The following is a 23,025-nucleotide window of genomic DNA, read 5'->3' as shown; positions in this document are numbered from 1 at the left end:
GATTTTTAAAAAACAAAGATTGTAGTGATAAATTTTTTTCACTCGCGCGTATACGAAATAATCATAAGAAATTTTGAATTCGTGATTTTGACGTATTTAAATTTTTCAGACCTCTATAAGTTTAAAACACACATTTTTTTGGAATTATATCTATACGCTTGTTTGTCTGTAAACACAATAACTAAAAAACGGTTTGAGATAGACAAATAATATTTTGTACACGGTGCTTACACCACATTTGTAGATTTCAATCAAATTTTGAACTAAATTCATTTCGAGGAAATCTGTTTATCCGACTGTCCGAATGTAAGTTAACACTACAAAAAGAACTACATAACGAAACTACATAATTACAGAACGACAAGAGCTAGAAATTCAATACACAAATTGCACAACGAATACATATCAAATAGGTATAAACAATAGATAGTATCGAATTTGGAATCAAATCCGTTAAGGAGTTGACTGTTTGTCTGTCTGTACTTTCGCAAGCATATAGACGTGATAATTAAAAATCGACATTGACTTAAATATATGAAATTTGGTATGCGGTTTTGTGACTGGAATTGTCATATTTTGACCACAATCGGTCGGGAAGAAAAAAGTATCCAAATTACTACTTCATGTTGGTACTTGTATATCAACCCTATTTCAGTGACCAAATATCGCACGCTAATAGGTACTTTCGTAGCTATTATTGGACGATGGCATGAAGCTAATAATACATGAGTACATTTATAGAGAGTGCTAGAAAGGTTTGAGTAAACCACTCTGTTGGTTTATTATTAAAATATGTGTTAATAAACAAAACGATTTTTTTAAAAAATTCAAATTTAATGATTTTTTTCAATGAGTTTAGTTCGAAATAAAAAAAAGAAAAAGATTTCTTATTTTTTCTACTATAAAATTTTAAGATATATAACAACATAAAATTTTGACTCTGTGTTTATAACCAAAGCAACAGGTGACTGAAAAAGGAATAATAGTTTCTTAAAAATTTTTTGCAAACTCTTATTAAACTTAGCTTATTTCGTGTTTATGAAGATGGATTTTTAACTCATTTTCTGACATGCTAGATTTCTGAAATTTAGTACAATTATGTGTTATTAATGTCAATACATTATTTTCATGTTTTCAGAATTTAATTATCATTCAATCGATTAATTTAATTTAATTTTGATATTATATAATAGTGCTACCTATAAATGAAACTGAGAAACAATTGTTTTCCGATTTTATAATATTTTATAATAATAAAATATAAATGTAAGTTAAAAAAGTAAAAAAAAAAAAAAAAAAAAAAGATTACAAATTATATTTTTCTAAAAATAGTAGACATTTTCTGTTTAGAAAATATTAGGATATTTTAAATAAAAGCACGGCTTTTTTATCAAATTTATTTGTTTTTAAACCGTATATATTTTCCTCAAATTGTACTTAGACAATGTATTCAGTTAAAACATAATCAACTAATCAATCTTAGGAATGTAGTCGGTTGATTTAAAAACAAATAAGTGTTATAATAATATAATTAAATGAAGAAATCTTATATAGCCTTAAGTAAAATTTGAAGTAATTAACTAGCTAAATCTAACTAATTTAAAACCAACTAAGTAATAACGAGAAAAATGAAACAGCTTTATTGTTACAGGAAAAATAAAATTTAGATAATGTGTCGTGCATTCTAACATTGAAATTCGATATATGGACTTATTGAAGATTTCATTACCTTTATTTACTTATTTTATCAATTAATTTTCAAAAGGAAATATAGGAACTTAAAAAATAGTCACTTGAGATAAAATAATGCTTCAACAATCCTTTTTACGTTATATGCCATTTAAGAGCTAATGAAGTTTATTACTTCTTTTTTTCTTTTTATGAAAAAGGCTTTAAAATTTTTTGTTATATTGTGTATTTATATATTTTCTTCCAAATTCTTATTATTTTTGTTTAAATTTGAAAAGAAAATAAATAAGAATGCATTCCTTTAAGTTCAAAAATAAATAAATAAAAATTAAGCAGAATTTTGTAGCGTTTTATTCATTTTTATCCTATGCCATTTAAATACAGTGAATAACTGATGCAGAAACAATGAATAGAAAAGCAATATATATAAATATATAATTTTATTCTTTGTACTTGACTAAGCATTTGTAGAAAGATCAGTTGAAATATTATTAGATAATTTGGGAAAATTAAAAACTGCTTCTTATTGATATTCATTTTATTTACAATTTATAATTTATTATCAAACGTAATAGATACGAAATCTTAAGAAATTTTTGCAATTATTTCATTATTTTTATGTGCTATGTTAAAGTCAGCCAAACAGGAGAACGACAGAGTTCCCATAGTCATCAAAGGGAAATAAAGCATTCGTATTATATGAAATTCACATTGTTATTTGTATCATAATTGCTAGAAATTTTTATATAATTAATTTCAATTATTTCCCTATTCGAAAATTTTTCAAAAATATTTTACTAAACTTTACATATTTGCTACTACTTATCATATTCTTTGTGGTTCTATCATAAATAAGTAGAATATTCATACAAATTTCTTATCTTTCCAAAAAAATTGCAAATAATACTAATGAAATGATTGAGAAAATTATATTTATAAATACTATCTTTCTCAATAATTATTATCTTATTTATTAATTATTATCTTCTTTTTTTATTTTTTATAAATATTATGTTATTTAATATTATCTTATTTATTATATGTAAAATAAAACAATTTTTGGGATATTCCAAATTTTTTTAATAATTTCTGTAATGATTCATTTATAAAGACTTTATTAATTCTTTTTATTAGTGTATCGAAATCTTGAAAAAAAACCGCTCATTTAATTTCTGACATACATTTTTATGCTCGTTGCTAAATATTATATCGAACTGAATTTGTTGAAGCAAATAAAAATGTTTTTTTCAACACTCCATATCTACTATACCCACTCTAAAAGTATTATATTTAATACATTTCATTTACATTAATTTTATTCATCTTCGTCACTGATAAGAGTGAACATTATCTAGCAAATATGATAATTCGAACAAAAAATAACAAATTGTAAAAAATGAAACCTTCTATCGAATATCGAAACCGAATACTAATGATCAAACAAAATTTATCGCTCAGACGATCAGAACAGCAAGGTTTAAATAATGTGCTGCCCCCTGGTGAGCACCGAATGGAAAGGGCTTCCACAATTTTCCTCCAATCCTTATTCTCATCTCTGTCGTTGCTGTGAAGCCAATTCGCATGTGCAGTTCAACGGCGGTATCGTAAACCACTGCAGAGCAGCAATATGGCGGGTGACTGTAAGAAGTTTTCCCGTTGCTCGTTGGATTCGAACGGTTGTTTACGTTTATCGACGATTTTACAATCTTTTAGTGCTGCTCTAAGTGAGGAACAAGCTTGGGCTGTGTGTTTTCAGGCAGCTAAATGTATGGTGAATGAATGGAATTCGGACAGTAGTTCGTGTTATTGCCTAAGCGATACTTCACATTTATTGATACATAAAGATGGATATGTGCATCGGTCCTCTGTCAAGCTATCTAGTTCAGGTAAGTTTTTAAAAATATTTCAATTGCTGTGAAATCTTGATCTTGATGAAACAAATCTGATTTTTGAAAAACAACATGAGAGGTGGAATGACATAAATGCTACCATTCCTCTACCGGCCGGTGGGCCTAACCATTGCCGTCTCACCCCGTCCGTTTTTCGGCTTGCCGAATCACTATCGATCGGCGAAACTTCGATGTGATTCCGAACGAACGATAAATAGTTAGATTAGCATTTAGATTGCTTTGGCTCTCACGTTGTTTACTTGTTGTCAACAAGCAAACCTAAGATGGTGCCAAATCATTTTTATGAATTCTGCATTAGATTTAATTTTATCGACGGCTATTTTATTTAAGTGTAGTTATTACAACGATCATATGATTGTTATAAATGTCAAACATGTAATGAACATATTACTGCTTACTTTTCAAAAACAATCCATTTTTTAAAAAATGCTATTTCATATAAGACAAAATGAGATTTCCTTCATATATTTCCCAGAATTCAATCTGCAATATTTGTGCAATGTTAATGACACTTATTAAAGAGAGGACATAAAGAACTGTACAAATTTTACAAAAATTTAGAAACTGTGTATGTATTCTTCTATATATCCATGCCTTTCAATATAAATTGTAAATTTTGATAAATAGGCATTTAAACATTTTATATGTATATACAAACACTTTGGAAATGAGTATGCTGAGTATACTTCTTGTATAATGCTATGATTTTTACTTGCAGTTTTCGAATAGAAATACAAGAATTTCAAAATCAAACTTTTTAATCTGCTTCTTAACACTAATAACAAACCAAATGTAATAACATATTTTTGTGATTTTTTATTGAATGGATGATAAATAATCTTAATTTATTATTTTATAAAGTAAAAAACAAATCAAGTATTTATTATTGACCAATTTTCTACTTATATTTAATACTTTTTTCTATTTATTTTTAAATTATTCAGTAAAACATAACCATATATAAACTTCTTAAAAATTTTTAAGCTATTTGAAATTTATCTTTGATGATTTATTGTTCTTGTTTAAGACATATATTTAATGTGCTTGCTGCTCAATTTATTCTAATAGAACTAAATATGCATCAGATTTTTGTTGCCACGAATTAATAATATCAGATTTTTTTAAGCAGTTGTCCCAAATAATGATTTTTTTAAAAGTATTTTCTCTTGATATAAAAACTCTAATCAAGAAATTACTTGCAAAGAAATAAAAATGCTTGGTATATCCTTGGATGATAAAATCCATTGTATAAGGCCATCTTATAGATTAAATTGATTTTGAGTTAAAAATTTATTTCATTACTTATGCACTTTTAAACTGTATTTTAGTTTAGTTTAGTTTAGTAATAGTGGAAAACATATTTGTCATCAATATAAAGTGAATGTATCTTAAATAACTTAGGGCCACATCAAGTCTAAATCAGCCACATTTGGTACACAGTAAATAGCATCTGAGTTGTAATAATTTTGTTTTCCCCATCATAAAATTTTACTTTGAAAAAGCAAATACTTATACTAATATTTTCTTTTTGCTATACTTTAAGATTGACCCCTGAAGGATGTCTTTTTTTTTCTTCTCAATCTATGTGTGTGGACATATATATATATTTTATTCACTTTATTCTGAATAGGAAGCACAAGATTTTCAAAACCAAATAATTAGAGGGTCTTAAGGAGTGTTTCTATATCAGTTGCTTTTATAAATTCTGTTTGATATATATCTAATACAATCAGCTGTCTGTTTTATGAGTATGAAATACAAGTCCTCATCTGAATAAAAGCAGGAAGACAACTTTTAAAAGATTTATTGGTATTTATGCATATGATATAACAAATGTTGTGATAAGTTAGTGAAAGTTCCTCATGAATGTATCACCTTCTTGCACTGTAGCAATTTTCCATGTACCATAATTTACAAATGCATGTGCTTAAACACTGCCATATTTATTGCTACATTGGCAGTGGAATTGATTTGACTAATATATATAATCTTACTTCCTTGCCTTTGAGAGCAATATTTGTTGAATAAACATATCTGACATATATTAATATTTAGGTATATACTTAAGAAGCTTCATGTTACTTAATTTTTTGGAATTTTCATTAAAATGAGATTTTGTTCATATATAGAATTGTTACTATTTAGCTGTGCCTTATCAAGTTTGATTTTAAATTCTAGCTCTGAATTTAAAGTTATTGGAGTTCATATTATTCAAATCTTGGAGACTTCAAGAACTTGATTTAAACTATCAAGAACATGAAGTTTTCTTTTGAATTTTAGTATTGATCAAAACATTAGTATTCACATTATACAGAAAATTTATCTAATTTGAAATTAAGACAACTTTTGAAATGACAAATTAACTCTTAAAATATTTCTCGCTCTATGGCCCATTTGGATTCAGAATGGACACCATATTACAGGGTTATTCAGCTTGTCCTTAGATATCCAATAATTTTGTTACATGCTATATTGATAGCATGAATACAGGGATTTAACTATAAGAATTATGTATTTATTTTAATGAATTTAAAATTCAAAATAAAGATTAAATTTTTTTGAAAAAAATTTCTTTTTATATTTTAAATTATTTTAAAATTTCTTATTGTTTTCGATTTGGAGATGATTTGTGTATAAAATGTCTTTTGAAAACTCAACTTGCAGACTTGGAGGAAGGGGGGCTGTCGGATTAACAAAAGCGCTGGGTTTATAGAAGTACATTTAAAAAATATTATGTTTAAGTAATAAAGATTTGTTATGACACAAAATATTGCAACATGTGCTGCATGATACGAAATTTTTTCTAATTACGTGCAATGTTGTTACAAAGCATGATTCAAAATTTTATTGTTATTGTCGCGCCAAGGTCACCGAAATCCGCATTCAGTGACTAATTTCCCTTTAAACGCTCTCTCTCTCTCGCCTTTCCGAAAATGCGGGACTAAAGAAGGGACGAATTGGAGTAGTGCCGGTTCACCGAGAGTTTACGGTGACATGTGACCTGTTGAAGGGTTACTTTTACTTGACATTTGAAAATATAAAAATAAAATCAAATGCAGACATTTATTTTTGGTTATTTGATTATGAATTGAATACATATGAATATATTTAATCCTAAATTTCTTAATTTTTTTGTATTGCTTTCAAATATATTTTACGAATAATAAAATTGTTGAAAGGCTTGCCACATATACAAAATATAAAAGCGACTACGTTAGAGCATTAACTTTTGATAGCCTTCGGAAATTAAATGAACTCTAAATTAAGCCAACATGATTTTGATCCATTATTTGGTTGCATTTCAAATTTAAGAGACGGCGTCGTTGCCGACGGAAATAATATTTTGGACATGGGAGATATAGCATTTTGTTCTCACTTTCATCATTAATTATTTAAAAAAAATATAAATATGCATAAAAATGCCTTTCAATAGCTTCAGTGTAACATCTCCCCTCTTTTACTACTGTGCAATTTTTTATATTAATGTTATTAAAAATTTATTTCAAAAAAATTCTTATTTTTTTCTGACTATGCACCTCTTTTCGATTAAAAAACAACAACAATTGATCCTTTCGATTTAAAGCAGAATACAAAGATTTGGTTTTGGAGCTAAAAATTCAATGTATTTGATTCGATTCTGTCGCATATTAAACCACAAATTCTATTTTATATTAAGAATTTTTATTAAAACCATGCTTTACAAATTTTTTCGACTTTCAACGCTGAATACAGATTTTTTTTTTGTGCTCTGTAAAAAAAATAATTACTTTTTGAAAAATAATCAATAATTTGCTTTAGATAAAAAATAAATAAAGCATGTTTTGGATCGTATAAAAATTTATTTAACAAATTTTTATGCATAATCTCTTGGTTTCATATTTCATTTTTATGGAATTAAAACTGAACACAGTCAGTCTCATTTCCTTTTAAATATTAATTTTCGCCCGGTACTTTTAAGTTTATTTTTATGATAGCAATTGCAAAAATTTTAGTTTAGCACAAATAAGAAGTAACAAGTATATTTATCTGAACTTTTTAATATTTAAAACTGAATATCCAGCTTGTACTGACAATCAAAATTCAGTTCATTTCATGTTATTAAATTTTGTTTGGAGCAAGAAAAAGTGAGAATTGCAGACATAAACTTTTTTCTCATTTATTATTTTTATTTCTTACACTAACATTACATTTAAAATTAAGAAAAGAACCACGCAGAATAACGTGCGTATTCATTTTTGAGACTTGTCATAAACAGTCTGTTTCTGAGAAGAATGCCTGCTGTTTTCCGCTCCTGCAGCTGTTCTAGTTAAAATCTCTTTTATCTATCTTCTACTTGTAGGATACTGAAAGCACTACTGCGGCATTTCATATCACACAAGTCGCAGCTGATTCTTACGTCACCGATCTTCTCTGTGAGTTACAATCAAAAGTGATTACGAAATCGCGATCTTGACGAATTTCTTCAGGTTATTTTGACATTTCAATGCAAAAGAGATCATGTGAATTTTATTTATTCTGAATTCAATCACGGTCAAGGTGAATTTTCCCGTTTTAAATCGTCTTGCATATTCCTTTTCTATTTTTAATGTTCTAGAGTGTTTATTTAAATTTTAGGTGAGATGATGGCGATGATTGATTTTTTTTTATCTATTATATTTTGAGAAGTTTTTGTTTCTTTCTGGTGAGACAGGAAACATACTTGGGAAATTGCGGATAAAATATCTATTTCTTTTACTGAAGCAATTTTTGTTGCTAACCGAGGTTCAATAATAACGAAAATTATTTTTTTATTTAGCGAAAATTATGCTGAAATTTTGAAAAAAAATTCCATTAAATTTTTCTATTGAAAATTCTTTCAGAAAATAACAGAATATTTATTGAACATATCCCGACTAATAGCTAACATTAATGTTCTTTTTTTAAAATAAAATTATGTTACTCCAGTTGCTCTATCAAAGTACAAATTTCAATTTTCCCTCTGTAATAATAAAACTTTAAGAGTTAAAGAAAACTATAGATAACCAAGATTACAAAAAGATTGCCAAAGGTTGTGGAATATAGAGGTAATTTCAGATGGAAATGAATAATTTTTGCCGGGAAAAATCAATTTTGTTTCAGTAGAGTAGCCTAAGAAAGAAGTTCTATTATCTGATCCGAGCACATTACTTGCAGAAGGGTGTATAAAATATCATTTTTCTCAATCTTACTTTGTCATATATAAAACAAATTTCACGGTTATTTATTTTGTCCCCTTCCCTAAACTAAAGCTCAGTGCTACAATGCTGTTTTTTTTTGGGGGGGGGGGGAGTCTTTTGACTAATGATTCTATTTTGATTCTGTATGTTGTTGGATTGATTAATGTTAGTTGAATTTTGAACTAAAAATTTTTATTTCGCGTGTTTATCTAAAAGAGATGGCAAAGAAGTTCATTAAATAAAATTTTAAAGATATATTTGTATAGTTTTAAACATTTTCTTTCTATTTATCTTCTTTTAAATGTATTATTTGAGTTTTTTTCGATTTGATTTTACCGATAAGAACTGACTGAAATAGGACACATTATTCCGCGATAAATGGGATAAAATAATGATTTTGACAGTGTATTCTGACATTTTTCATGGCTCAAATTTCCGTCATCTTTTCGTTTTTATCAGTTTGCACAGGCTATGAACCTGCTTTGAGTTCTGGGCGTCAATTAATAATGAAGCGGATTTCCTTCTGTGTCGCGATATGCCTATAGTCATTAAAAAAAAAGTAGAAATTGCTCTTTTTGGGTGCTACGAATGGAATTTGGAATGTTCCGTAATATCTATGCAGTTTCGTTTTATGTCACTTGTGTTACAGAATTGGATATCTTGTCTTCTGTGACCTCCATTATTAGTAGGCTTGTATTTTTCTAAAATGTTTCATGGACTAATATGGTTCGAAAAATTCCAAATTTACTCGCATACTACAGACAGCATTTAATATAGTTTGTCAGAATACGATAATTAAGGCATGTTTTCTTATAAATGGGATTATTTTATCAGAGGCAGATGATTTAAGTTGGAGGGGGATTGCTCCTAAAAATCGAAGAGGAAGTTTGGGAAATGGTAGATAATGGCATTACGATTGATTGATTTTGAAATTCATAAAATGCTCTTATTTGTAGATATATTGAAACTTAGCAAAATTAAAAAGGCTGTTAAAGAAAATTTGAAATTTTTATTTTTGTTTGGTTAGACTGGTGCTTTTGCCTTTAAAAGTCATACCTGTAGATTTTAATAAAAGCCTGAAAATGCAGCCTTTTTCGTTTATTTCTTGATTAACATAATTACCAGAAAAAGACTGTTTTATTATGAAGTAAATGTATCTTTGAATTTTAATGTACGCTATGAGTAGCAATAGGGAGGAGCACAAGAGGATGCAAGAGGAGAGGCGTTGGGTCATGGTCTTCCCAAACCTTTATATATAATTTATATTGAAGATAATATATTGGAGTTTGGAAGAAATGCTATTGTAAGATTAATAGCATTTAAATAGTTAATCGGGATGTGTATGATTGTTTGATTAAAAAAATATTGATCGGAACTATTGAATAAATTAGTTTACTTTTTATAATCCATTTTTTATGGCCTTACATGTCCAGTCTTCTTGAGAAATCAAAAAACCTCATTGATGAACTGCTAATTCGCCGCTGGGGATTCTCGTGTGTAAGGTTACTATTTTGAACCCTAGGCGTAATACATTTTATACAATCGATTGAAAATGGCGTATCTATATAAAAGTATTGTGTGCTCTATATTGTCAAGGAAGTTGTAATATTTATTTGCTCTATACAGTATGTAGAGATTATTACATAATCGAAGTTTAGGGTAAATTTATTGTTGTATTATTGACTATTGGCAATCAGGGAAACTTTTAGTAATGGTTGCATTAATAATTAATTCATTTTATTTCTTATGAAATTAAATTATTGTAATGTGAAAATATCAGCTTTAATTTCGATTTTAAAATAAAGCCATAAGGCGAATAACTGCAAAGTTTCATTTCAAATGCCTTGTTCCGGATTGATTTGGTTCTTTTTATTAATGCTCAAACTTCTCCAGAAAACTTACGAGCATATTTTTTACCTGGGCCAAAATATAGGTTTCGGATTTCCATGTGATATTTTATTTTCAGACTTTTCCAAGTTTCTTATGTGTATGGAAATTGGAAGTAGCTGTTATACTCTATTTTTTCCCGAATATTTTATTGAAAACTTAATCTGGAATTTTTCATTTTATATTACTATAAATACAAAATATCTCGAGAATATTTTGCGTTATTGTACAGTGTATTTCAACATGTTTAATCCAATATCAAATATTAAAATGACCATTTTTTGTGTGAGCGAACGGCATGAATTTTTTAATTATATATTTTCCCTATGTTATAGAAGGAATTATTAATATTCTTTTAACTTATTCTGAGTTGAAAATCAACTAATGATCCAAAATACAATTATTCAAGAATTGAGTATTTATTATACGAAACAGGATAATTGGAGATCAACTAATGAGCTGAGATCAAATTACTAAATTATTGTTTATTTATCCTTAAGCAAATTGATTGTTTTGAAAATGATCATCATTTTAATTGCGATTGTTCAAGCATTTCAATATCAACATGATTAATTCCTTCTTAGCTTTTTTTTTCGCAACCCACTGAGAGATATTTGCCAAATCACACCTCTTATCGTCACTCACGCATACATTTTCGAATGTTGTATATCTAGTACACAGAAGGGTTTTTTTAACTGTTTTGAGAATTAGAAAATTAATTTGAATATTATTATGACAAACTGTTTGTTTGTTATAATAATTTCAAATTATTTTTTAACTAATATATGTTTTATTTGAGTGTACATGTTACTATATATAATTAATCCATAAACAGCACAGTATTTTCCATATCCCTGCTTATCTACAAAAAATAAATTTGTGTATTAATGTTATGTTGCTGCTATTGAAAACCATAAATAAATGCATTACGAGATGAATAATCTTATTGCTATTATTCATGCAGTGCTGTAATCATTGCAATAACTTTTATTTTTCGTTTTCTGGATTTATTTGTTACTAGTCGCCTTTGGTGAGCAGTTGGTTCACCGGCATTATTGGTTATGTTCGATTTCAATTAAAAATTAAAATGTTTATTTCAAATTACACGTTGATTTTTTCGGTAATGTAATTTCATTTCTTCTTTAATAAAAGAATTCGATCAATTATTTAATGAATGAATGAACATAGTTTGAATTGGGGAATAAATAATAATAATAAGACAATAATCAATCTCTTTTTGAAATTATACAAAAAATTATTTAAAAAAAATTTAATTCAGAAAAAAAAAAACCGTTGTAAAAATTAATTTCGTATCATCGAAACGACTATATATGGTGTTAAAGCTATAATTAATATGGTGTTAAAGCAAAATTTTGTCTAGTAATATTTTCAGAAGTTGCAAAAGATTCGCTTGTTTCTCACACACGACGTCCACATTCTAGCCTTCCAAATTATATCGGTGCTAAATTTAATTCTAGGTCAAATAGTCTGTTCCTGTAGAGCATGAACACACACACGCATGTGTGAGCGCGCACACACACACCTCAAATATTTGAGTTTAATTATATACTTTTTTACTGAATATTTTTCTTATGGTCATTTCATCCTGTAGAGTTCACCTAGACATTTTTTTTCTCCAATTCGCAAGGGGAAGGAAAAAAAAAATAAATAAAAAAAAAAAAAACTTCAACATCACTGGTCTAAGAAATCGACTATCAACAAATAGACATCTGTCAACTAACTCCTTTGTCGAGTTTTTTACTCCAGGTGAAGGACTTGATGTGTTTACATGCTCTTGGAATGTTGTATGATGTTTGCCACTCGACATGAATAAAAGGAAGCACTTTTTTTTTTCTTCGTTCTACGAAGACTTGACATATATGCGTCACCGTTTTTCAATCGCGGTGCAGTTCCACCTACTTTCATCCTTTTCCCACCTGAATGAGTGGAAATGATTTTTCAGAATATATATATATATCTGATGCGTTTTCATTTAAAATTGTGTTACTCAGATCATGGAGGCGGCAACGCTTTCAATTTGCCTTCCTGATTTCATAATTGTTTTTGTTTCATTGAACCGTATGACTTTCCTTGTTCTATTATTTAGTGAAATCGACCCATAAGAAATATAATTAAAAAAATGTAAACATTATCGGCACCCTTCTCATAGCGTATCTTGCAAAGCTAAAACACATCTATATGTCTTTCCTAAAAAAAAAAAAATTCATTGTAATTTGCATTTTAATTAAATGTATTTTATTTAATGGTCATCGGCTATATATTTTTGTATTTGAAAGATTTTGTGGCAGAAAATCATAATAACTCCAGCGAAACTTACTTTTACAAATCTTCGTGTTTTACTATTTTTTATTGACATTACTGATTTTAAAAATACATTCAATTTTGCATTTCCATGATATTGTTATTTTTATTGCATTATTACTATTTATTTCTAGTTTAAATAAAAAAAATGTGTTGATATATTATTATATCTTTTTAAATAATTCCTTGGTGTTGGCTATTCTAATCAAAAGCTAAAAGGACCAAATTACCTCATAGAAATAATTTTCTGTAATGTGTCGTTTTAAATGTCTTCAACTTGTTAATTCTATAGTAAATTATAAAATACTTTTCTGAGAATAATATTAAAAATAATATTCAATATTGTTTTTGACACTGAAGCTGAAATTTGTCGTTAGATATCCCGCAGTGGTTGAGAAATATGAATGACGATATTAATTTTGTAGTATTAGAAATCTAACCTTTTTTTTCGGAAAAAAAGGTATGCATTTCATTGACCTTCTAAGAAAACCGCGTGGAATGAAAATAAAAACCCTTGATCAGCGAAGAGTAAAACCCTCGACAGAAATATTTTAATATGTATTTTAAATATTTACTTACTGAAAGTTAATAATTAATTAATATTCGATTGTCGTATTGGCGAAAATACAAACTAGCCAGGATGTCTATATAATTCAATTTTTTTTTTTTTGAAGTCCAATAACGTTGTGTAGAATCTGTAATGGACGTATTTTAAAAACAATTTTATGTTCCGCTTCACGGAATCACGGAGTATACCAGCATGTCAAATCTGTTTTTCACGTTTTGAAGATGATTTCTCTTCATGATTCTTATCTTCCGAGTTGTTTCTTACAGCCCTATAATCGGCGTCTGTTATCTTACGTCATACTTATCCTATTTGTTGTTACCTAAATTGCTCTAAATGGATATCGCTCCAGAAGAGCTTTATTTGTTTGACCGTAAAATGTGGAGTTGTATGGTGATTCTTATTTTTTGAATTTTCTGAAAAACGTTTATTTGCATAACCTTGTTTTCAATTTATTAGAATGCATGTGAACAGGAAAGAAATTCTGTGTTATTGTACAGTATCGGATTATCATATAGTTAAATTAAACAGATGCCTAAGGCCATCTTCAGCTTTGGGAAGCTTCGAAATTCTTTTTGTGATATTTTCAGTGTAATTTTATTTTGTGCTTTCATTAGATTTGCAAGTGGTATTGCGGTGCTCCACAATTAATTATTTCTTGTACTCGAAATAAAATTCAAGTTCTTATAAATTTCAGAATATTTTCTTGTGATTTTTTTGTCATGTTTTCGAATTTACTATGGCAATCTTGTTGTTGAATGTTAAAATTGTTTTCAAAAGTTTCGCATTTATCTGCCAATTTTGATTTTCTTTAATTTTTTTTAATTTACGAAATATAGAAATCAACTCTCTTGTAAGTATTTCATAATTAAATATTTTGTGATTTCAGATTGATTTTTGTATTTATTACTTTAAGTACTACTCATGCAGAGGTTAAATTAAAATCAATATAAAATAATTTGGTTTTTGAAAGGAGATATATGAGCTCTGGTTATATAGCGAGCTTACTCTTAGTTGTAGATTAGCAAAGTTCTTTTCTTAACCCTTATGTTCATTTTGTATAGTATACCATACATACAACTTTATAAAAATATACTACCACTATAAAATAATTTTTAACTTAGTTTTATTAAACACATGACATTTCTAGACGTTTATTTATATATATATTTATTTTTTATAGCGTAAAGAAGCTACCTATATATAAATTTTTTTTTGCTTTTCTTCAAAAAAGCAATCTTGCCACGATAAGGGTTAAAGAATGACTAAAATATCAACTCTTTATAAGATCACGTGAAATGTGCTTATCTTAAATTTATAGATTAAAAAAATACCTACTATAAGCTGTTTGATTTTATCTCTGGTATTGATTGTAACGTTACAACTAGTTTTGCTATTGATTTGAACTTTTTTTATATCAGATGGGATTGTAGACCTTTGTAGGTTTTAACTACATACTATTGGGGTCTTAACATTAGGGAATGAAGAATAGCAACAACAGATCTCTTAAATTTTATGATATGTCTTTAGATTTTGGGGTTTATTGAATTTTAAAATCTCAAGAATACTTTAATTGACATCTTAAATTAGATTTGACAGTTTTTAATGTTTTGTCTCAAAATTTAGTGATTCAAATTACATTGCTTGCAGATATATGTTTAACCTATAAACTATTTTTCTAAGTCAGATTATTTATAAATAAGTTTTTTCGCCCTCTAAATTCAAATTTCAAAATTCTGTTAATGTATCATCTCTAATAAAAATTATCTTTTGCCTTAAAGATTCTTTCATAAGTCAAACATATATTTGAAAGCAAGCTAATAGAGGATGCCAATTCATTTGCGTTCTTTAAAAAAATTGAAATTATTTAACATTAAGATAATGTTTTAATGTCGGGAATAGATTTTTAAATCGGTTAAGAAACTGTAAACTAACTAACTAAAAATTAATCAACTGAATCTTCCTGCTGCGTTTTACAGTACTCGGTTAAAACCCACCGACTTAATGCTGATTTTCAAACTTCCTTATCAATAACTACTGGGTGATGCAACTTTTTCTCGCTGGTTCTAGTGCAAACAACTCAAAAGTAAGTGTGAAAATCACGCTTCATTCATCAAATTTATTACCTTGAGAATACTGTTACTTTTCAAGGTTAACATAATATAAAAGGAAGTATATTGACTTGAAAATAATCGAAAAGACGTACGATTGACGTGCCCTCTTAAGCTTTATGTCATCTTAATTATGACATGGGTCGTGCAGAGTCGGCAGCTCTGCAAAGTCTTTGTTGCATAATATTTGCTTTGAAGAGACATTACAAATTGTATGTGTGTATCTTTACCAGCTTTATTCTTTCAGTTCAATATATATTTCCCTTTATCTAACAATCTCTGGTTATTTCAAATCGTGATTTCATTGTTTGCTTTGTTAGAAAGTAAAACAAGTAAATTATCTATTGGTCAGTGACGAATGGAAATTTAATTAATTGAATCTTTGCTTTATCAAATTAAATCCTATAATGTGGAATTCATATTTATTCGATCGCAGTTGTTTTCAGCTCTGTAAATAAAAATAAATTCAAGAAAAATAATTTCATAAAGTTTTTTTTCATTAGAATTTCTTTATTGAGAACACTTTCCAGTTTTTCAGCAGATAATTTATTAAATATTAATCTTTAAAAATTGAAAAATTTCTGTGGATTCAATTGCACATAACAAAATGTAATTGGCAATAAAGTATTGTCAAGAAGGTTTCATTAACTATTTTTGTTATTCGAGAATGTGATTAAAGCTCATATTATTAAACTTTCATTGACTTCGGAAATCTGATAGATGAACCTTTTTGGGTACTCACACTTTTTGATATCATTTGTCTTTACTATTCCAAAAGCTATGTTTATACTCATACGGTCATACAAATTTCGAGAGCTAGCAAAAAGATCAGTGTGATTTAAGTTTGGTTTGCAATTATTATAATTATATATAAGCATAAGCAGCCTAGCGACTTCATCTTCTGCTGAGCTCACATACTTAGAACTTTTTTCTCCGGCGAAATTCCTAAATAAGAAGAATTGGATGGTTCCCCCTACTCATGATTGGTATAAAGCCAATAAGCCGGGCCAGTCCTTAATTCTTCCTTGTGATAGAAAATTCACTTGCCTGTCGCGCCTTGCCAGTGGCCACCTTAAATGTCTTTTCTTTTCTCAGGGTGAAAAAGTTTACCCTCTTTGCCCGAAATGCTGCCAACATCAGGCCTCTGCTGAACATATCCTGGACTGTTTAGGATTTCATTGGAGAGAAATTTATTCTTCTCCCTTCCTCTTTTTTGACTTTCTTCTTGTCAACGGATTTTTGGATTTGGTCTGACTAAGTCAGACCATGGAGATAAGCAACAACAACATATATAAGCATAAACTATATTAGTCTCAACCGTATCGATGATAGCTTCAAACAGAATGCATGGTAGTCATAGTGTACCTCTATATGTGTGTACATATGAGCTCTGACTACACCTTTTCTTTCTTCTAACATGCATATTTTTTTCTAGTCCAAATGCTATTGCTTCTTGTAAGTTTTGTTACAGCTTAACAATCGAAAAAAGTGAGCCTCTCAAAATTTTTTATTATGAAAGTTACAGAAGCCACAAAAAGTTTTTAACCATTACTCATAACCTATTCTCCATCAGAAGCTTTGTAGCAAATCATTTCCGGTATTAATTTCTTTAAATTTTCTCTTATCAATGACTTCTATCCGCAAGTCCATCTCTGTAGAAGCGGTGATAACTTATCGTATTTTGACTCTAAATTCTCTGACGGCACAATCATCATTCCTATAAATAGCATCTTCTATTCTCTAAGCGTAAAACCAATTTCTCTTCGAAAATCATTTCCGACCAGTGGCATTGGACCTTTGACACATTCCGTCGGTCAAGATGTGTATCTGTGCGCCTAATCCTCGATGCACTTCATTTCGGATGGATCAGATAAGGGAGTCCAGCCACTTTCGCCTTCCTTCACGTCTCGATTGTGCTCTGATGCAGCTCCCGATGACTTTGGTTGCGGGATTGACCGTTTGTCCGTGAAGTAACCATTGCTACTTCCGTGGAGTCATGCTCCTGGAGACCCGACTTCGCTTTGTCGCCAATCCGTGACGGATTCACCACATTGGTGGTTGGTCTCACTGAAAAAACTTTTGTCCTCGTCCCACACACTCAAGGTCAGACACAAAAGGATCGCCGAATTTATTTGCATTTCTGTTAATTGCCTTTATTAAAACATCATTTGTTCTGTTTAGATTTCAGCTAAGGATGCAATCTTTCAGTCGAGTGCATTTGACCATTCACTGGTATTTCGTTGTTTCCCCATTTAAATCTGATTTAAGTAATATACAACAAAATAACTTCTAAGTCAGTTTTATAGCTATAGGACATGTTTTTTCCTGGTGGCAGTCTGGAATTTGAGATCGGAAGATGGCGGTTTCGAGATCTGACTTCGAACTAAAATGCAGTGAATACTCAGCGTATATGCGAATGACAGTTTCAAATTTAATTTTAATCGGGGAAAGAAGATATAGTGAATGCTCCAAGTACCATGGAGGCAAATTATTAATACGATTTTTAAGTAACTTTTGAAGCTAAATATTATTAAAGGTGGATAAAAATGTATACCTTGACATGATAGTAAATTTCATATCATTGATCGTACTGTGCCCTGCATCAAGAATCAAAATACATTTTGGTGTCTTGTCGAATTTTATAGAATAGGAGCACAAGTTGGGTATTGCCCTCATGTCACGCTTAAAATTAAGCTATTTTGCTTCCGTATAAAACACTATTTTAAAAATCGTTTTGTTTGATCAATCTAAAATCATCTTTTTATTCGTTTCTGTAATATGTTGCGTGATATTATACAGTTGATAAATAAAAGTGATACACTTGAATTTTTTTTTTTAAATTCTGGATAAAAATTTATGTTTCTGGGAGATTACAAAAAACACAAAGATTTCTTATATTTTTGATTTCAATTTTAGATATTGCCTTTTCTTTTCAACTTAGGAAGAATCTTAAGAAAAAATAACATTATCCAGAATTTTATCCGAAATAGCTTGGCCATGTTTAAAAGTAAATGAGCATTTTTAAAAATTTATTTGATTAGAACATTGAAGTGGTTCAACTTTGTCATTAAGTAACTACGCGGTAGTTGCCCCCCCCCCCTCTCTTTTTTCTGTTGCCAAGATCTTTCTAACTTTTTTTTTTTTACAAAAAATGAGTTCATTGTAGAGTAAAATTCGTAATAGTGGCAGTAATAGAGTTAGTTGTATGGCGAAATTCTTTGTTGAGTAGTTTTCGTCTGTATTTCTTATAAATAATATATTATGATAATCAACTGTCTAGGGACGTCCATGTTATATTGATTCAAGAAATTTCTGTTAAATATAGGCTGTATAGTAAAAATAATATGCAAATAGCGAACTTTCTCTAAACTGATCAAATTACAATTTAATTCGATGCGTATTTTCTGTTTCCAAAAAAAAAAAAACCTGCATTTCTCTAATTTTGGAAAATAAATAAGAAAATAATGAAACAATTAGTTATAACTAGAAAGTATTCAATTAAAATTAGTTATCTAAAAATTGTAATTTAATATTTAAAACCAAGTTGAGTTTAAGACTGCTTTTTAGAGATGTTGAAGAATTTGAAGGAAGAATAGGTCAGGCTTTTCACGACTCCTGTGCAGGCCGCGGTGGCTTAGTGGTAAGATCTGGGCTTCGGAACCGGAGGGCTTCAAGTTCGAGACTCGATTCCACTGAAGAACCGTCATGTAAGCGGGTCTGGTTCACGTTAAAAACCGTCGAGCCAAACGTCCTCCTGTTGGTTTAGAGCGGAAGTTTGGAGAAGAGGACACCAGCTCCGGTGCCGCCCTCGTCATCTGATAATAGTTCAAAAATACGAAGGCCGTCTCAAAATAGCCTTAGTGTTGCTTTAAAACGGGATATTAATATAAACTGAACTCTCAACCCCCTGTAATTTATCAAACTACCCAGTTTAATAGGTCCTGTTCTTAAGTAAAACAGAAAAGTATTCCTAGCGTGATAATTTTTAAAAATTCTTGTAATACAATTTTCTTTACAAAATTGTTTATGACCTCAAAAAAAAATCAGATTTTACATTCATTGCAACTCTTGATGAAGATATTGAATAATGAAACAATATATTGTATAACTATAAGCAAATGATTTTAGTGTAAATAAATATAAATAATAGTATAAATAAAAATTAAGTTGATTCAGAAAAACGAATTAACGTCAAGTTGTAACAGGAATTTTTTTGAACAGAAATAAATAAGAACGCCATTTTATATTTTATTTTTTAAATGCAGTACATGCGTTATCTTGATTTAAAAAATCCAGTTAACCGATTTTTTTTAAAAATAATTTTTAATAAGGAGCTATCTAATATAAAAAAGTATATGCAACAATAAAAATTCTTTTTTTTTTCCATTATACAATTTGAATATTCTTCCTGATTATTTCAGATGTATTCTTCAATTTTTTTCTTTTCTTTTCTGTACCTTTCAACCTGTCGACTTTCCCTCGAGGCGCTGATGTTTCTTGATGAATGCTTATGTTGTGATCAAAGAACACATACTACTTGCAACCATCTTCAACCAGTCAGTCGTGATTTATTGCTTTGCATAATGTGCTTGTGAAGAGCATTTAAGAAAAGTGCATAGTTCTCACCAAACCGTTTCGTGGTGTTTTCAAATTCATTCTTGAAAGCTGTTAATTTTCAAGTTTTCATAACTCTTTACATATTTCACCAACCAAATTCCAACCTTCACCTTCAAGGCTGAATTATGATGGTTTGTTGCTTTGGTATGAAAGATGTGAACTTGAAATTCTTTTTCTCGTAGATCCTTTTTGAAAAGAACTCGTGCTTTTTTTTGTACCGTTGTGTATAGTATTTTTCAATTGTACTTAAATTTTTGAAAAGATGTCAGAATTACTTCTTGCCATTTTTAAGTTGAAATGCAATTAATGAAGCATTTACTTCCAGTCTCGTACAAGCTTTCTTCAAAATATTGGAAATTGTTCGAAAGCTTTTATGCTAACAACTGTTTTTCACCTTTATTGTTGATCATTTCTTTGAATTCTGGTTTTTATATTGAAGCATCATATTATCAATTTTGAATTTTTTTTACAGGCTAGGAGTGAAAGCCATTTTGAAATCTTCAGGCCAAAGTGAATTTTTTTTGTCTGAATGATTTGCTTAAAATGGGATTCTCTGCTGAATTATTGAACCGTGTAATGAATGTTACATAATATGTGAAGAATATACAGTAATACACTCACAGTATTATGTTTGTATTTTCATTTCATATACTGTTTAGTTATATGAAGTGCATCTGCTTGTGTCTACCAAGCTAATCATCTGAATTCACGCACAAGTCTCATTTTTTGAGTTTTCCAGATTCACCAAACAAAATTTCACTTTCCTCTTTTTACAAATTACAAAACTTTCTTTCAAGTTTATTTTAAATTATTTTTAAACAATTTGTATCATTGATGGCATTACTGATTTCCTATTCCACTTTTATCTATCATTACCTGGTTTAATCAGCCTTTGCAGAAAAATGTGGAGAGTTTTAAATGCAGTTGAAAAAAAAATTTCGTTGAAACAATCAGGCTGTTAGTCTATATTTTTAAATAAATTGCCAGTGTTAAATGCTTCTAATTCCAACCAAATCACTATGAGGTTTGCTTTAAACATCTTGACGTAAAAAGTATTTAAAAAAATTCTCTTGAATTTTTTTTTTTATTCATCCCTTTTATACGTTTCCTAAATATTTTCTTTGCTGAAGAAAGTTTGTATTTTCTGTTGAAAAATTTCAAGCTTTTTCTTTAAGACACTTGAATCTAAGTAGTTTAATTAATTACAACTTTGTGAAATAATTAATTTAATTAAAAACATGAAGGAATTAGATTAGGAAGTTTTTTTTTATCTACTTCTAAGATTTGATTTAGAATTTCACTTTTTCTTATCATATTGTTAGTATTTTACTGTAATACACTTTCTATATATATGCTTTTCGGAACTTTCAGTATTCGTAAAAGTCCATGTCTGTGTCTTAGTTCAAAAAATTCGATTTTCCCTTCTTTTTTATATTGAATTTTATTTGAATTTTTAAATAGTACACTCCTGAGTATCCAGCCTAATGTGGCTGTGGTAAACCGGATAGGCCGGTGTTCTATGAATTCATTTCTTTGCCTAGCAATACCAGAAGACAAACTTTTTATATCAAAATTCACTGTTATAATACATATTTTCTCACTTCTTATTAAGTACTAAGCTCACCATTTTCTTAATGTGAACGCAGCCGCTGCCTCGTGAATCATAGAAGCAGTTGCCGGTAACGTATCGAGTTAAAATAGAAGGCTCTGTGTTGGTAATTTATATATGTTTATATACTGCACTGCACGTTTCAAGAACTTATTGGAGAAAAAGTAAGTTAAAGGACATAAATTGTACACATTTTAATATTTCTTTGAGAAAAATCAAGTTGGGGGGGGGGTATAAACTGTTCACATTTTAACATAAATTTTGTAATGTTTAATTTAAATGCAGGAAACATAAACAAAGCATTAACATAAATCGTAGGCCTAATTCTTAAAAAAATTGGCTCAGATGATTGTTATTGTTCACTGATATGAAAAGGCAAAGATAAGATGCAAAACTTACAATTTTTAGGCTTACTTACAAACTGGGCCGGATAGTACGGAAGCTGGATATTCGCTAACCGGATACATTGGAATGCACTGTGCTATTAATACGAATTTTATAGTCAAATTAGTTTTAATTTTCCCTAATATTTTTGATTTATTTTATAAAAAAATAAATAAATTAACGGCCAATTCTTAAAATAGCGTTTTGATAATAGATGCTTCAGTTATCTGCTTCGCATTTAAGTGCATTTTTGCAAACGATAACCTTTTCCACCTCATCTTAATTCTGTATTCAACTTCTGATGCATTTTAAAAAGAAACCTCCTGTTGTCTCACTTATTTTGGAAGGTAAAGAAATCTGAGGAATTCTGATAAATTAGATAAGAGCTTAGAGCGAAATGCCTGTTCTGGCAAATGGCCTTTCTAACGGCTTTTCTGGTCAACCCTTTTTTCTCCTCTTGTGTTTAATCGCAATTTCAGAACTGTAAATCAGGTAGAAATGCACAATGAGGTCGCTCTGCTGGAGCTCCGTGTATTTATTACCTGACACTTTATTTTCCACGTTGTAGAAAGTGGATTTTCTTTTTTTATAGCGTAGGCGACTGTGGTTTTTCATTTTTACCAAAATGAAATTTTTGAAGTTTGCGCTCGCTCTTGAAACTTGAAGATTGATTTCTTAAATATATCTTTAATAATAGTTGAACAGAAATGCCTGCTTCTCAATTATGCGTTAAACC

The 23,025-nt window shown here is 29.0% G+C and overlaps 1 protein-coding gene across 1 annotated transcript in view; it reads left to right on the top strand.

Annotated features, from left to right (window-relative positions):
* The first annotated feature begins 3,248 nt into the window (after positions 1-3,248).
* Positions 3,249-23,025, top strand: part of LOC129988990 (protein spire homolog 1-like) — a 175,323-nt gene continuing 155,546 nt past the window's right edge. The window contains exon 1 of the mRNA XM_056097290.1: positions 3,249-3,575. Within this exon, the coding sequence (XP_055953265.1) occupies positions 3,317-3,575 (259 nt within the window). The 5' untranslated portion in view covers positions 3,249-3,316. The remainder of the gene's footprint in view (positions 3,576-23,025) is intronic.

The sequence above is a fragment of the Argiope bruennichi genome, chromosome 10 (assembly GCF_947563725.1).
Source record: "Argiope bruennichi chromosome 10, qqArgBrue1.1, whole genome shotgun sequence".
In the NCBI taxonomy this organism is placed as follows: domain Eukaryota; kingdom Metazoa; phylum Arthropoda; class Arachnida; order Araneae; family Araneidae; genus Argiope; species Argiope bruennichi.
This window is presented reverse-complemented; position numbering and strand designations above follow the sequence as displayed.